Here is a 17943-nt window from a genome sequence, read left to right on the forward strand (position 1 = left end):
ATGCTCATGATGTAATCTGTACTTGTTTCTTGCTGGTCATTAAAAATTGTTGTTAGCAGAGTTTTGGTTCATATTTTTGAACTACCAACTCAGCGACTGGCAACTCTAACTTGCAAGAGATGCAAGTTAAGAGTTGCCATTCTATACATTTAATTTATTTGAAAAGTAATCTTTACTGATATTAATTTTTACTGCTTTCTAAAGTAAGGGAGAATAGCACCTCTGGGCCATATCATTTGCATTGCCCCATAAATAAAAAAACCTGCATCTCGAAGGCTCCATAATAAACATGTAGGAAAGTTTTTTCCGCAGTGTTTATTACATCCATATTCATTACTATTGCCTTTCTAATTACATACTGCGTACTTTATTAAAGGTATCTAACACAGCTATTGAGAACAGAATTATGTTCTTCATTTCCAATTTCATCCCATCTCAGGTTTACCAGATAAACTGACATCTGCATTATATGCCAAAAGATTATTATCCAGACTCCACATTTTAAATAAAACACATAATATTTCCTTTCTTAAAAGGTATTTTTTTTCTTTGCATTGATTTCAAGGTAATTGAAGTTGTTCTGATAGTTGGAAAACTTTCCCGTGGACACCAAAGCAGAGGCAAAGTGTGTGGCATCAATCATGTGAGGGGTTGGGTGGGAGGATCTGAAGCCTTTACTTTTATTCCTAATAAACTGTACAAAACATCTTATGGATTATTTTATTTTATTAAAATGGAATATTACTGGAGAAATTTTAGGTGATCACTTTGGTAACTTCATGGTGTCAAGTTTCTTTTTTCCAAATTTTTATCAATGGCCTAAGAGATAAAAGAATAAATGAGAATAAAATAATGTAGTTAATAAAAATAAGTTAATCATGTAGAAAAATTATCAGAAAGTAGATCTCTGCACTGTTGATGTATTCTTTCTACTTGCATGAAATGTCAAAATTCATGCTTGCTTGAATTTTGACATTTCACGCTAGGTTAAATATTTTATCCAAAAACTAGAAAAGTCCAAAACCAGCAATCTCAAGGTCCAGAGGCCCTAAAAAATACTCTTTTTATATACTCTCTGAATATATACACTATCCAGCTCAAGTAGTTTTACTGACAGCCATAAATTATGGATGACCACTGGTAATTCTGTACAAGCAACATGTTTCCTACTTTCAATCTGAAAGTTTGAGTAGTATGTGTCATCCTGTATGGCAATCAAACTCTACTAAATTTGGTAGTTACAAACAAGAACTTTCATTACTGCTTTTATGCAACTTAAATAACTAAGTCTGATGAAAAAGCATTTTTTTAATGTAACTTACAATTGTGAAAGATTCATATTGGCATAGAAAGCCATGTAAAACTCATAAATATAAATATAAACTGAACTTTTCTCACCAAAAAAAGTTATTTTATATATCTGGAAAAAAAGTTTGGCTGAGCTTCTGTTTAGTATTCTGTATCTTCATATAAATAACTGCAAAAAATCCATTTTAATGAAAATTTCTTAATTTAGTTAGTTTGGTAAATAATAATGTATAAGTTTTCTTTTGGGCTTTATACTGTACTATTTGGTTCAATTTCTTTTGTAATATCACTGTTATAATTTTATGATCCCTAGAATACAGTTATCATAAAATCATTTGCCTTCCAGTCAGTATTACTTAGGTTACTGCATCTTAAAGTTTAAAATGCATTCATTTTTATAATTTACATTGCAGTGGCCTGCTTCTTATCAAACTGTTCAGTCTTCATTAATGTTCCAGTTACTATACTGTGGAAAGCTAATACATGATCAGCACTTTCCTTCTAGTGCTCGTAAATACACTGTTTTGTGGTTATTCTTTGCACTATGGTACTATGGGGTCTCACATGCCTGCAAGACATTAATAACCAGTATTATATATATAAATCAGAAATGTTTGCAGTTTTAGAATCCAAAATATTAGCATTGGCCCAGTAGTATGAAAAATAAAAAAAATACATAAATCAGTTATTACAGAAGCAAATTCCCCTTGTGAGAAACATGACTTATTAAGACATGTACAAATTAAATTAAGATATACATGCCACCAGGCTTCATACATTCCATCTCAAGAGATGCGATCGAAACCAAAAAAAAAAAAAAAAAAAAGATAAGTAATTATCTTTGGGTTAAGTACCAGCTCCGATCCTCATTCCACTCCCACCCCGCTCCTCACCCAAAGAAAAATCCAAGCAGCATCACTGCTGATGACATTGGGAGTTGGGTCTATTATCCTAGAACTGTGTAAACAAAAAAGTGCCCATATTGCTCTGAAAACCCATTTCCATCCTTGGCCCATATGTTTCCTAAAAGAAAATTAAGTTTCCCAGAGAATCATACCCTTTCAACAGGATCTATTGTGGAAAGGGTTGTGTGTGTCAAAGATGTGCAATATTGGGGCTTCAGTAAAGCAACTGTGGGATATTTAACTTCTTCGCTTTTCCATACTAAACACTGTGAATGAAATGGTACATTTTGGAAGGGGATATAATTTATAATATAATAATTTTTGTTTTACTTTTATTTTAGATTTCTCCTCTTCTTTGTGCTGTATATGGAAAGAACAAAAAAAAAAAAAAAAAAGTTACAGTCCTACAGTACTATATAGAATAAGTTTCAGTGTAGAGATGAATATTTTTCATGGACTTTTTTTTGACTATGATATCTGGCAACAATGGGATCTCAAAGTTGCCAAATTCAGGAGGTTCAACTACATTGCAATTGTTTCTGATATAAAGAGTATTTGTACATTAAGTTAATTTAAATATTTAAACAATTAACACTAATAAGAAGTAATGTCATGAATATTTAAAATTTGTACACATTTAAAAATGGTATGATCATGAACAATGATTTGAATTAATAGTGCCTAATTTTTTACTCCTTCAAAGTGTCAAGCATTTTTTTTTAAAATGAAATTGCAATATTCCTATGGATTTTAAAATCTATTAGAAAATTTCAAGGAAATAAAAATATTTAACTCACTTTAGGTTGCAATCCTGCAAGATGACCAGGAGGTACAAATGGTGTTGATGTACCTGTTCCTGCACGGGCAAAAAGGGATGACATTCCCTGATAACTTGACAGTCCCAACTAGAGTGGAAAAAAGAAAACAACATATATATGTTGATATATATATATACATTGTACACAAACACACACCCGTATATGATATTAGAATTAAATGTATTCTATACATTATTAAATTTCAGAGTAATTCCTTTCCCAATGCAGTGCGTACAGTGAATACCCTTCAGGGAACACAGCCAAGTATGGGTAATTAATTAATTAGTTAGGAACTTGTGAATGGTTACATATATGTAATTACATTTTATGTCATATTTTAATGCTTTACTTTGTTATACCTTTGTTCAAAATTTTTGGATTGACAAAATGTAGTCTTCTGTTAGAAGGTGCTTAACTATCTTCTCCTAGAGAGCAGCCCAAGCCAACCATTAAAATTAATAAAGTATTTTCCTCTTTGTGAATTACCATGTGTGGCTGTGGAAAAGTCTCTCTCTTTAGCTTTACTTTACTATATATATTAAGTTGTTTAACATTATGAATATAACTTAAAAAATTCTTAATGGTTTTTAAGTTTTTAATATTATCAACTAGAGAGAAAATAATAGGTGTTATCTATAAATTATTAATCTTGGTAATGTAACATAGGTGGTACAGTTGCTTGTGCAAATGCCACTAAAATTTGGATTATGCTTGGTGCTGTGCAAGAAACTATCAAAATGTTAGAGGCTGCAAATATGGACTACTCAGTACAATTTATGGTAATAGTGAAATGATATGGCATCCTAAAGAGATATCATTTTGCATATATCAACCAGTACTCCTATAATTATAGCCATAGTCTTAATTAACATAAATATTAAATAATTAGCACATATGAAAATCTTAGTAAGCTATGTAATAAGATGGAAAACTGCTTCTTACTTGCTATTACCTAAATCTTCAACGTTCCTAATCATTAATGAATAATTTAATGCAGGAATGTTCATTTCTACTTCTATCATTAAATAATAATTTTCACTTTACTTTGAAAGAACTTTGATTGCTGAATAGGAAATAGTTAGAACTGCAAGAGCTCATTAGTCTCAATTATTTCCTAATAATCAGTCAACTTTCTTTATCCGCATACATACAATAACTATGCACCCAGTTGACATGGGTAGCCAGTTTAATGTTGACTCAGTTCGGTTTGATGTACAGCATGAGGTGCTGGGAAGACAAAATGTTAATAGTCATTTGGCTTGTAACATACAGGCCAAAAGACTGTGATGAGTAACAGCTATACAGACAAACAGAGAAAGCCAGTAATTAAAATATCTTATAATGGGGGGTTTAACTTTTCAGATATTGACTAGAATTTGTGGGTTGGTCACTCACACAATAACGAGGCTTTTCTGGAAGACTTTTCAACACCAGCATGTTAGACAGTCAATGAGAGAAGCTATCATGCTTGACGTGATTATCACCAGTGGCTCTTCATGCATTAAGAATCTACAGATAAAAGAACTACTAGGTTGCAATGAACACAATGCACAGTGCATTGACATGCTGTTGTTGTTGTTATTTGGTTTTTAGGAGCATTAGCAACTAAGGCCATATTGCTTCGGGATATGCGGTCGTCATTCCCCGAACTTTCCACATCCTCCGTATTCGGTAGTGACGGGCTCGAACCCTGGTCTAATTAAGAAGCGTGTGCTACGCACTGCTGCTCCTTCGCACCTGGCTACGAAGGCGCCTTGGGATTTATGTAAAGATGTAATTACTCTCAAGGGTTGAGGGGAGGGATTTTGCACTCGTAAAGGTGACTACAATGGTCTTAGATAGCTGTTTTTAAATTACAGTGGAACTTCTATTTAACGAATTTCTCTATATTACAAATTTCTTTGCAAAACATTGCACTTTGAAACAAAATTACATGTAAAATTAACCCCATATAGTGAAGTATTAGCCTTTCTATAATGAATTTTTTTAAAAACTTAGCATAAGTATTTTTAAAGATTTTCAAGCATTTACTGCTACACAGTCGCTCAAATATAATACAACCTCCTTCCCTCCAAAATCGCTCAATTAGCATCTGGAATTAACCATCCTTTTAGTGAACACTTGTGGCCACTGATGCCCATAGGAGGGCCTTTGTTTCATTTTTGTTACAGTTATAAAACCAAATGGGTTTTCTTAAAAGTGATCATAAACTTTGCAATAAGTAGGGTACGATTTGTAAATTGATGTTGGCTAAGGGGAAAACGAAATTCTCTGTGGGTAAACCTTTAGAGCTCTGCGGTGTCAATATATAGAATGCTTTGATACTCTGTTTTTAGTAACGTTTGAGTGACATTCTCTTCTCACCTCAACCATACCACGTGACCTTCCTGTCAATCATTATATGATAATTTTTGTATCTAACTGGACTCCCAGTAGATGATTTTCATGAATTTTTTTTTTTAAATTTCATTCTTTTGGAACGATTTGCCACCAATCACATAGGCTATGCTTTTTTTTTTTTTTTTCCTTTTTTTTTGCTGAAAAGTAACATACAGCATACATTAACCAAAAATTTTCTTTCAGGTATACATGAATGAAAGCTGAATAAAAGGAATTCACAAAGTCTCATATTTCTTCAAAGTGATTGATAGGAAAGGTCACGTGATACCATTGGATTGACAAGCTGATGTCATTGGGTAGACGGTACTAACAATTCACTATTTGGCCAGTGAAGGGAAGTTTGCAGTGGATACATGGTGTATGTATCGGCAGTGAGCTACAGCCTGTCGCTGTAGCTCACTGCCGATTAATTTTTACCGTTGCAGAAACAATGTTGAAGAGAAAGTGTTTAAGTATTAATGATAAAGTTAAGATTCTTCATGATATTGACCAGGATTTTAAGAAAAAAGATATTGTGGAGAAATATAGCATACCTTCAAGCAGTTTATCTATTATTTTAAAAAAATCAATAACCAATTTTAAATGCAATTGAAGGAGGAGCAGACAAGAAGCAAATTAAGCTGTGTGTATACAAAGGTGTTAATCTAAAATGGGTGCAAATGATACGTGAAAAGAATATACCGATATCAGGCCCAATAATTAAGCAACAAGCTCTGAAATTTGCACAGTCCCTTGGACATACAGAATTTAATGCAAGCACTGGGTGGTTAGATAAATTTAAGAAGTGAAACAGAATTGTGGAAAAGGTTATTTGTGGAGAAAGTGTTGATATAAGTGAAGAAGATTGCAACAGTTGGAGGCACAACACCGTAAAAGAAGATTTTGAAAGAATATGAACCTAGGGACATTTTTAATGCTGACAAATGGGTTTATTCTTTTAATATTTATCTAATAGAACACTTGCTTTTAAGGATGATAAATGTTTTGGCAGAAAACAAAGCAAAGAAAAAATCACTGTGCTAGTTGGAGCCAATATGACAGGAAGTGAAAAATTAAGACTTTTAGTCATCAGATAATCAAAAAACCCAAGATGTTTTAGAGGCACAAAATCATTGGAAGTTGACTACACCTTTAATAAAAAAAAAAAAAAAGTATGGATGACAAGTGATATTTTCGAAGAATGGATGTTAAAACTAGATAAGCGTATAACAAAAAAAAAAAATTGTGTTGATTACTGACAACTGTCTGGCACACATCCTGCCAGTATTTCTGCCAAACTTAAAATGTGTGAATTTATTGTTTTACCACCGAACATAACGTCAAAACTTCAGCCAATGGACCAAAACATTATTAGAAATTTTAAATTTCATAATCAAAAGAGAATATTAATGAAGATTGTTGAGGCATTACAAAAAAATAGAAACTTGGAAGTTACAACTAACCTTAGAAATTGCATCTCTGAACTGTCAAAAGTTTGGACAAACAATGTCAATGAATATACTATTCAAAATTGTTTTTCAAAAGCAGGATTTGTATTGAATACAGAAGTCATATGACAACCGGACAAACAAGATGAATTGCCGCTTTCACAACTAAAAAACTTTTGGACATTATTAGAATTGTCTGGAAACATCGAAAATCATATAACACTGGATGGTTGTGTTTATGTAGATCAACATCTGGCTACAACAGAACAATGAAATGAAGATGAAATACTGCTGAACAGTGTTAGATGCTACCATGATCATGAAGAAATTAACGATGAGGCTGAAGATGCATCAGAACAACCCACAGAAAAGTCATCCTGCAAAAAAATGATTCACGCTTTTAAAACGGCTTGATGGGTCTACAGTTTTGTGAAAATGTTCCTGATAATGTTTTTAATGCACTGAATAAATGTGAGATTTTCTTTGAGAATCAGAAATTTTTTAATTGTACTGTACAAACAAAATTTATTGATTCTTTTAAATTTGTAATACTTACCGGAAAAAATTGTGTAAATGTAATTTAAATAAATATGTTTTTGAAATAAAATACATTAAAAATAAATGTAGATTCGTTTTCATTATATAATTTCCAATAAAAAAGATATTCTCTATATAACGGAATTTGATGAATTTGAAGTGCTGATCAAGATATCAAAGGCAGATATGGTTGGGATATCAGAGACATGGTGTCAAACAGATATAAGCAGTGTAGAATTGGAATTTGGGGAGTACAATGTGTACAGAAAGGATAGACAGGGCAAGAATGAAGGAGGGGTTACGCTGTTAGTTAAGAAACACATAAAATCTAAGGGAATGCATCCAGTTGACATGGGTGGACAGTGCAATGTTGAGTCAGTTTGGTGTGACAAACACTCAGAAAGGGAAAATGAGAGTAGGAGTGTGTTATAGGCCTAATGACTCTGATCAATACAGTGAATAATTGTGTAGAGACATAGAATGGGCCAGTTGTTTGTTTGTTTGTTATTTGGTTTTTAGGAGCATTAGCAACTAAGACCATATTGCTCCGGGATATGCGGTGGTCATTCCCTGACCTTTCTGCATCCTCCGTATTTGGTGGTGACGGGCTCGAACCCCGGTCTAATCAAGAAGTATGTGCTACGCACTGCTGCTCCTTCCCACCTGGCTACGGAGGCACCAATGGGCCAGTAAATCAGAATGTCCTGTCAGAGGGGATTTTAACTTTCCAGATATTGACTGGAACTTGTGGATTGGCCACTCGCGCACTAGCAAGGCTTTTGTGGATTTATTGGATGATTGTATTCTACAGCAGCATGTGAGAGAGGTGGCAACAAGATGGAGTAACACTCTTGATATGATTATCAGGTGTGATTATTCATGCATTAAGAATTTGCAGATAAAGGAACCACTAGGTGACAGTGACCATAGTGTACTGATGTGAGATTTACTTAAAGATGTAACTACCATCAAGGGTAAAGGGAAGAGTTTTTGTGAAGGTGACTACAGTGGTCTCAGACAGTTTTTAAATTCTATACAGTGGGATCAACTGATGGTGTTAAAAACAGAGAATTCGAAATGAGAAGCCTTCAAGGAATTAATCTTGGAAGCTACTAGGCTTTTTATACCAACTAAGAAATACCGTTTTCAAGATTTAGACCTAAATGGATGTCAGATAAACTAATGAGGCTATGCAGAGAAGAAGAATATGTGGGAAGCATATAATTTATCAGGTGACACAGAAGCCTATGGCAAATATAAGCTAGTCTGTAATCAAGTCATAACGGAGGTTAGGCAAGTGAAGGCCGATTATGAGAAATCCTTAGCAAAGGCCAAAGTATTCTTTACTTACAAACTCTAGAAGGAAGGGGATGAATCAGATTGGTCTACTTGATGATGGTGGTTCAACCGTTGATGATTCTGCTCAGAGAGCTGACAAACTGAATGAGTATTTTACATCTACATTCACACATGAGGAATTCTGTAAGGAAGGGGAGGACTGAAGTTTACTAAACTCTAACAGGGAGTGTAATGATTTTATAATAACTGAGAGCAAAGTGGAGGAGAAATTGTTGAAGTTAAAAAAAAAAAAAAAAGAGGCAACTAGGGAAGACGTAATCTATCCAGTTATATTGAAGGAGGCAGTGAAAGAAGTAAGCAAATCCTTAGCCATAATTATGAGAGCATCCTTAGATTCAGGGAAGGTCGTCATGGACTGGAGATGTGCATATGTATCCCCAATTCACAAAGGGATTCAATGGGGACACAAATAATTATAGAATGTTAGTTTAACTTCTGTTCCGGGAAAAATAATGGAGTCACTGGTTAAAGAAGCATTGCAGGATCATCTAGATAGGGTTTGTTAAGGGGAAGTCTTGTCTGACCAATTTGAATACTACAATGTGGTCACAAAGAATTGGATGCAAAAAATAATTTTGATATCATATACTTGGATTTCAGGAAAGTTTTTGATGCTGGATGAAAGACTGCTGTACAAACTGGAGCAGTGTGCCATTAAGGGCAAGTTGCTACAAAGGATAAAGGGATGGTTGAGTGGGAGACAACATAGTGGTAATCAATGGATGCTATTCTTTGTGGACTAATGTTATTAGTGGAGTCCCCCAGGATTAGATGTTGGCCCCATTGTTGTTTTGTGTATTTATCAATGATATCGATGATGGTATATCAGGCTTAATGTCGAAGTTTGCAGATGATACAAAGGTTGGCAGGGTTGTTAATGACAGTAAAGACAGTATGCTACTGCAACAGGATCTAGAAAAGTTAGGCAGATGGGCTGAGAAGTGGGAACTGAAGTTTAACATTGACAAATGCAAAGTACTGCATATGGGTAGCAGTAACCCAAGATAAACGTACCAACTGTGTGGTACTACACTCAGGGAGGTGGAGAATGAAAAAGACCTCGGGGTAATTGTGCAGTCAGATATGAAGTTCTCTGAACAGTGCAGACAAGCTGCCAGAGCAGGTCATGGAGTTTTGTCAATGATATAGAAGAATTTTGCTAGCAGATATAAGGAGGTGATTATCCCTCTGTATAAGGCAATGGTCACGCCGCACTTTGAGTACTGTGTACAGGTCTGGAGGCCTCATTTTAGGAAGGATGTGTAGTTGCTAGAACAAGTACAGAGAAGGGCAACAAAATTGGTGAGAGGAACAAAGGGGTGCTCTTACCAAAAGAGGCTTATGTTCTGCAACACATCTGGTGAATATGGACTTGGCACACCCAGGGTCCTAAGCTGGATATCATCATTCTTCTTTTTCTTGGCGATTCCCTTCTACTTCTGGCTCTTGCTCTCTCTAGGTAAATCGAATTTTTTTTTTTTTTTTTTTTTGCTGGTGCTGCAAAAGCCTTAGGCTTCCTTGCACCATATAGCTAATAATAATAATAATAAGCTGCAGCATCTGGAGATTAGGCACCTGCGAGATGATCTTATTGAGCTGTATAAGGTCTTGAATGGTTTGAGCAGGCTCAATGCTGATGGGATATGTCTTCTTGCTCAGATTAGTAGTAGTAGCAGTAGTAGTAGTGGCACTTGATGCAAGAAAGCAAGTGTAGGAGCTTATGCAGCATCAGCCAAAAAAAAAAAAAAAAAAAATCACACCATACCCTCCAATTGCCTGTCCAGTTCCTCCTTAAATTTATTTAACCTATCAACTTCCACAACGACAGATGGAAGTTTGTTCCAGCAATTAACCACCCGCTGGCTAAAGGCAAATTTCCGCACATCTATTCTACATCTATCCTTTCTTAATTTGAACTTATGTCCCCGTAGGTTCGTATTCTGAACAAGTGGGAGGATCCCATCAGAATTCAGCGTGCTCAACCCATTCAAGGCCTTATAGACCTTCAATTAACTGCCTGATGCCTTATATTAACTGCCTGATGGGATATAAATTCAAATTGGGGAAAGACAATTGTAGAATAGATGTGCGGAAATTTGCATTTAGTGTGGTTGATTGCTGGAACAACTTCCATCTGTCGTAGAAGTTGACGGCTTAAATGAATTCATGGAAGAACTAGACAAACATTTGGAGCGAATGGATGGGTGAATTGAGAAGATTTTTTTTTTTATTTTTAGTTTTGATTTGATTTGGTTTTTAATGGCGCATTGGCAGCTGATGCCATAATGCGCCAAGTCAACTTTTTTTTTTTTAGTCTGATGCTGTATAAGCTTGCTTTCTTGCAAAGAAAAGCATAAAGAATTCTTTGCTTCTGAAAGGAATGGGATGAACCATGTTGTTCCTCTAGCTAAAAATGGCATAACTACTGATACTGTTCAGGTTGTTGACAAGTTTTTAGGGATGGAACACCAGAAATACACAGAGTTATAACTAGAAACTTAATGATGCTCTGATGACTGACAAAAAAAGTTAAAGAGAAATTTTTGAAGCTAAAAGTAAATGAAACACTGGGGCCATTATGGCATCTCCAATTATATTAAAAGCAGAAGCAAAAGAGGCAAGCAGGACCTTGCACATAATTATGAGAGTATCCTTGAATTCAGGGGAAGTCCCAATGGATTGGAGATGTGCAAATGTCTCTCCAGTTCACAAAGGGTGAACTGAATAATTAGACTTGTAAGCTTGGGTTCTGTATCAGGGAAAATAATGGAGTCACTGGTTAACAAAGTAATGCAAGACCATCTACACAGGAATACAGTTATATATCAGTCACAGCATGAATTTGTTAAAGGGCGATGTTGTCTGACCAATCTGAGTGGATACTAATTTAAAGTAACAAAGGAAATGGATGTAAAAAATAATTTTGACACTGTTCCACACAAAAGGCTTCTGCTATGGATGGCTGAGTGGGAGAAGACAGAGCGTTCATCAATGGGCACTGCTCTTGACTAATCAGAGTGCCTTGTGGTTCTGTGCAGAGGTCCATTGTTGTTTTCTATATTTATTAATGATATTGATGAAGGTATATTAGGCTTAATGTATAAGTTTGCAGATGATACAGAGGATGGAGGAGTGATTAATGACAATAATCAGGGTAGGCTATTCCAACAAGATCTAGAAAAATTAAGCAGATGGGCTGAGAGGTGGCAATTAAAGTTTAACACTGACAAGTGCAAGGTGCTACATGTGGGCAGCAGTAATCCAATAATAACATATAAATTTATGGTACAACGCTAAGGGTGGTGGAAAACAACAAAAGACCTGGTGATAATTGTGCAGTCAGACATGATATTCTCTGAGCAGTGCAGCCTGGCTACCAAGATAGCTAATGGGGTTTTATCACTGATATAAAGAAAGTTTGCCACCTGAGATAAGGAGGTAATTATTCTGTTATATAGAGAATGGTAACCCATATCTTTAGTATTTCATAAGGTCTAGAAGCCTCAATTTAGGAAGAATGAGATTTGTTGCAATGGGCAGAGAAGAGCAACAGAACTAGTGAGGGTAACAAACCAAAGGGTACTATTATCAAGAAAGAATTCATTTCTACAAATTGTGGCATCTGGAAACTAGGTATCTGTGAGGAGATCTGATTGAAGTGTTTAAGGCTCAATGGATTGAGTACACTAAATGTTGAAGCATTCTTACTCTAGTTCAGACAATACCCTTATAAAGGGGCACAAATTTAAACTGGGGAAGTATGGTTGCAGGATAGATAGATGCCACCGTAGCCAGGTGAGCAGGAGCAGCAGTGCGTAGCACATGCTTCTTGATTAGACTGGGGTTCCAGCCCGTGACCATCAAATACGGAGGATGCGGAAAGGACAGGGAATGACCACCGCATATCCCCGGAGCAATATGGCCTTAGTTGCTAATGCTCCTAAAAAACATCTATCCTGCTGCAAACAAACAGCAGGATAGATGTGCAGAAATTTGTTTTCAGCTAGAGTGTAATTGACTGTTAGAACAAACTTCCATTTAGTGTTGCGGAAGTGGGTAATTTTAATAAATTTAAGGAAGAATTATACAAATTAGAAGTGGATGAATAACTTTACTAATGGTATTTAAAGTGATGAGGATTCTCCTCAACAAGGGCAAGCACATTATTTTGTGGCACCAGAAGTAGCAGCAGTGGAAGAACTCATATTAAGGAAATTATCACATTACTATTGAAGAAACTCCCATGATGCACAAGATATTTCAGCACATACTATCGTCAGGGGCATATGCTCCCTAACCATGCGTATAAGTGTATACGTAAAAAAAAAAAAAAAAAAACACTCAAAAACCTGGTTGTCATGCTCCCCTTATGATGATACTTGGATACGATAGTGACTATCGTTAGCGACAAGTTTGCACTTTGGAAAAATCTTTGCTTAATGAATTCCTCATCTTTCAACAACATCAAAGCTGCAGGAAGGATGACTTAATGTGTTCCATGTTTTTGGAAGGTACAAGCACAAAGGCATATACCTTAGAACAGCAGTTCCCAAACTACTGAGATCTGCAGGCACTACATATATATATATATAAATAAGTATAATAATGGGTTAAAAAGTGAAGTGGCAAAGGAGAGATAAAATAAAGATGCTATGACAAATGCACCTAAGTGTGCAAAGCAGCAGCAAAGGAACAAAAGTTTATATATGCAAGGTGGAATTAATAGGCCTGATAATAAGTGTGAAGATGGAAGCATAAATAAAATGCCATAACTAATAGGAGAAGGATAGCAGAAATTGGAGATATTGTAGGTATGAAAAAGAAAGAATGTGAATATCCTATATGTTATAATGAATTAAGCAAAATTATAGGCTGAATTGAAAAGCCAATTAGAGAGGAGGGGAACTGTAATGCAAAAAATGATTAAATTGATATAAGGAGTAATAGCAAGCATCCGATATGGGTGGGTAAATTTGATTATAAGTAAAAAAAAAAGGGGGGGGGGGTAGAGAAAATATGAAATAAAATCTTATGTTAGCTGAAAGTAAATATTGATACATGATCAGGTATTCCATCAGGGGACTACACCTGATCATGTATCAAGGACTGTGTATCTATATTTGTCCATACCAATGGAATAAAAGAAAATTTAAGAATAAAACTGAATGAGATCAAAAAGGGGATAAAGAAGTATAATTTCACAAAATATGGACAAGGTAGTCCCAATGTAGTGTATGTTTTATAACAAAATAAATTAAGGTGAATTAAGAAGTAAAGTGGTAATAAAATAAAGTGTTTACAGTGTAACCAAGATGCAAAAATAAGTGGTTATAGGCAAATGATGTGATTTAGAATAAATTTAAGGAGAAAATGTAAATAGAATTTAGTGCAGGCAAATGGTATAAGGCAAGGGAGTGAATTGAGGATAGGGAAGGGATAAAAGTGTGGCTAAATAAAGGCAAAGACAGCGAGAGATTCGTATCACCCTTGTATTGCACTAATAGCTTTACGAACGGGAAAAAGTTGCAGTATAAAGATAAAAAGTTAAGAAAAAGAAAAAGATATTAAAAGTACTAGGTTAGCTGGGATTGTAAAGCTCATCCTTTTAATAAGAGCCCTGACTGTGCGAGCATTAGTAAGAAAAAAGAGACCAATACTAAATGCATGCGTTGTAGGAAGCTGAAAAATAAGAGCCAAAAAAATAAAATGAGCTGAAAACAAGAAACAAAAGTCTTATGAAAAAGTAGATAGTTGCTAAAATAGAGAATAAAATCGATGCTCGGTAAAAAGTTGAGGTGGGAAATAACAGTGAGAACATATCTGGCTGGATAGATAAATGTAGCTAAAGCAGTGACACATTCTCTAATGTGTCACTAATGTGTTTATATATATATATATATATATATATATATATATATATATATATATATATATATATATATATATAAAAACACATATCACTTGACGCTGAATCAGTAGCAGCATAGCTGAGGTCATGACAACCTGGGAAATTACAAGAAATACTGAAAATGGTTGGAAATTCAAAGACAGGCAGACTGGCATCAGTACTCCACATTTTTAAACCTGCACTGCAAATGTGTTGGCTATAATGGATACAATTTCTGGCAAATGTTTGTTTTCCATTTTTCTATTGTGTGAGGCTTATTCCTGTGCACTTTTCTCTTTAGCATGTTCCATATAATAAAGTTAAGTGGAAACAAATATGGAGACCTGGGCAGCCACCTCTGCTAATTACTACCAACCTTGAAAAAGTTTCAAATTCTGATAAACTTAAATACAAGTGATTTGTGACAGGTGGCTCTATCCTTTTGGAAATAACCACATGTCAACTCATTATCACTTAACTAAATATGGCAGGTCTGTTTGACATGACCTTGGGCACAATGCTACTAAATTTTTATGATATTTAATGCTTTATTAAAAGTTATTAGTAAAATTCTGGATCTAGCAGAAGAGGATCATCTGAAATAAGTTTAAAATCGAAATGAAGGCAATATGTGATTCCAATTAATGAAAATTTGGGCTGTCAAAATCTGCTGAAACAAACTTGACTAACAATAAAAAAAAATTAAATCAGCCACTAAGTCCATTTTTTTAGAAGACCACAAAATCACAATGGCTGGCAGAATAACTACTGCAAAATAGTTAGATAATTTAGTGCCGTGCTATAATTGATAATCAAAATTAATCAGCAAAATAATACAACTAATTTGAATAATGCTAGGAGAGAAAGCAGAAATGAAATAAAGCGATACCCTTGCAAGATTGTCCAACCATTTTGATAGTTGCCCAACCAACTAAAAACCCCTAAGATAGAAGAGGAGAAAGTAGTGTGTCAAACTAATTATTTTAATTATTCTGTTAGTGTATAAATAAAAAGGGTGTTACCATATTCTGGCATGTAATTTGAAAGAGATTTTCTTCTTTTGTAGGCTTGAACTATGATCTGAAGGTTAATATAGTGTAAGGTTGAATTAGTGTTACTGCATGTAGCTGGAATGAGCTGAAGGATGCCTGCACCTAATTTCAAAAAAGACAGAATGCATTTTTGATAAGGATCAGTTTTTTGTGAATGCCATCTGCAAACTTTCTGCATGCCTCCTAGCTCATTCTAACTACATGCAGCAATGCTAATTCAACCATCTCTTGTGGGGAATATGCCATATTGATCTTCAAAACATAGTTCAGGCCAGCAAAAGAAGAAAAGCTGTTACAATCCCATTAGGCTGGTATAAATACATCTGTAATGAACGACCAGCACTACTCAAAAATTAGTTTGAAATAATCAGTTAGTTTATCCTGGCAATCTTCAATCTCTTTTAATTTACTGGCCACTTTTTATCATACTTTGCTACTTGAAATAAGTTCATGCCCACTTTCCTTGTCAACTTAATGAAATTTTTTATTAAAAAAAAAAAGCTTAAAAGATATCAAATTTAACCATGTTTATTAATCCCCAAATCAATATTAAAATAAATATTTAACAAACAACAAGGTTGAAAGGGTTGTTATAGCTCCTCTTTGTTACTTGTAAGCTATTTCTTTTTTTGGACAGGAAATTTTGGGTACTTTTATTTATCACAGAACTCCATAAGCAAACACTTTTATTTGCCAGAATAACTGTAATAATTTAATTTTATTGAAGTCTTTAGCATATATACCAACCTGTATATATGCTAAAGACTTCAATAAAATAAAATTTAATTAAACACAGGATAAAACTGCATATTTAATATAAAACTATGGAGTTAATAGTGATAAAAATAAGAAACAGATAAAATTAAAAATATATTAATATTACAGAGTTAAAAGTGATAAAAACAACATCCAAGCTTTCAAAGGCAATTGCCTCCTTTGTCAAAAGAGGAACTTTTACAGCCACAATACATTCTTAAATCTTCTTCTTCAAGAGGAGTGTTTCCATTTACAATGGGTTTCCTCAGCCTACAAGTTATTTCTTGTTAGGAATTTTTTCCCGCCATAAAGTGCGGTTCAGGGTGTCTTCGTCGGTTAAGCCTCGGGCTGCAATGCACTCCTGTACTCCATCTATCCATGACCTCCTAGGTCTTCCTCTTCTCCTTCTTCCAGGAGGTATCCATTCCAGGATAGCATTTGGATATATGTTTTCTTGCATCCGTTTTACATGTCCATACCATGTTAGACGCTTTTCTTTAATGGTGTCAATAATAGTCTTTTTCACTTCTATTTTTTCGCTTATGTCTTCATTCTGTTTTCTGTCTCTTCTAGAAGTTCCTGCTGAGCGTCTCCAAAAATCCATTTCTGTGGAGAGCAATTTGTTTTCCGCTAGCCTATTCAATGTCCAGGTTTCCGCTCCATACAATCGTTTGAAATATGTTTCTTTGTTTTATTTAGTCAAGGATCTGGGTATATTCTTACCATGTGTACACCATATCCAAAAATTTCATTACTTCATACAGCATGTCCCACCCACTTGTTCTTACTATTGAATACACAATGAATTGTCAAACTAATAGAGTAAGCTTATCTGCGAAAAGATCTAAACCTCCCAAGCACTTCCTAATTCATTTCACAAATATACGTGGTCTCAATTCTAATCTCAACGATGTCCATTTCCACTTGCAGTCTGCCAAACCCCACGTACTTTTTCTGACAGAATCTCAGTTATCGGTTGATTCAACTACTGCTCATCTCAGATTCCCAAATTATTCGCTGTATGATTCCTTTCGCCTCAAAAGTGGTACTTGTGCATATGTCCATTCTGATATTCCGTGTCAGAGACTTGACAATTTGGAATCTCCTCTCTTTGATCTTCTCTGGCTTAAAATCTCTCTACCTCATTGTGTCAAATTCATCAGTTGTCTCTACTGTTCTCCCAACTCCACTAATCACTTGGAGCTCTTTGACTTCCTCTCTTTGCAACTTGACTTTCTACAGTTCAACTTTCCTAACAGTGAAGTAATTTTCTTTGGTGATTTTAATGTTCACAACTCCAGCTGGCTTCCGTTTTCTAGTCACACTGACCCAGCAGGTCGAGATGCTGAGGCTTTTGCAATTACTAATGACCTAGCACAGATTGTTCATTTACCTACAAGAATACCGAACAATCCTAATCATAAAGCCAATACGCTTGATCTTTTTCTCACAAACAACCCTTCTAAGTACACGGTCGAAGTGAGAGGTCCTTTA

General features: G+C 34.9%; 1 protein-coding gene across 1 annotated transcript in view; it reads right to left on the reverse strand.

The window, feature by feature from the left end:
• LOC150090222 (uncharacterized) overlaps nucleotides 1-17943 on the reverse strand; it is a 536661-nt gene that overhangs the window by 91175 nt on the left and 427543 nt on the right. The window contains exon 11 of the mRNA XM_090390210.1: nucleotides 3011-3118. Within this exon, the coding sequence (XP_090246336.1) occupies nucleotides 3011-3118 (108 nt within the window). The remainder of the gene's footprint in view (nucleotides 1-3010; nucleotides 3119-17943) is intronic.

The sequence above is a fragment of the Mastigoproctus giganteus genome, chromosome 2 (genome assembly GCF_048544385.1).
Source record: "Mastigoproctus giganteus isolate SK-2022 chromosome 2, ASM4854438v1, whole genome shotgun sequence".
Lineage (NCBI taxonomy): Eukaryota > Metazoa > Arthropoda > Arachnida > Uropygi > Thelyphonidae > Mastigoproctus > Mastigoproctus giganteus.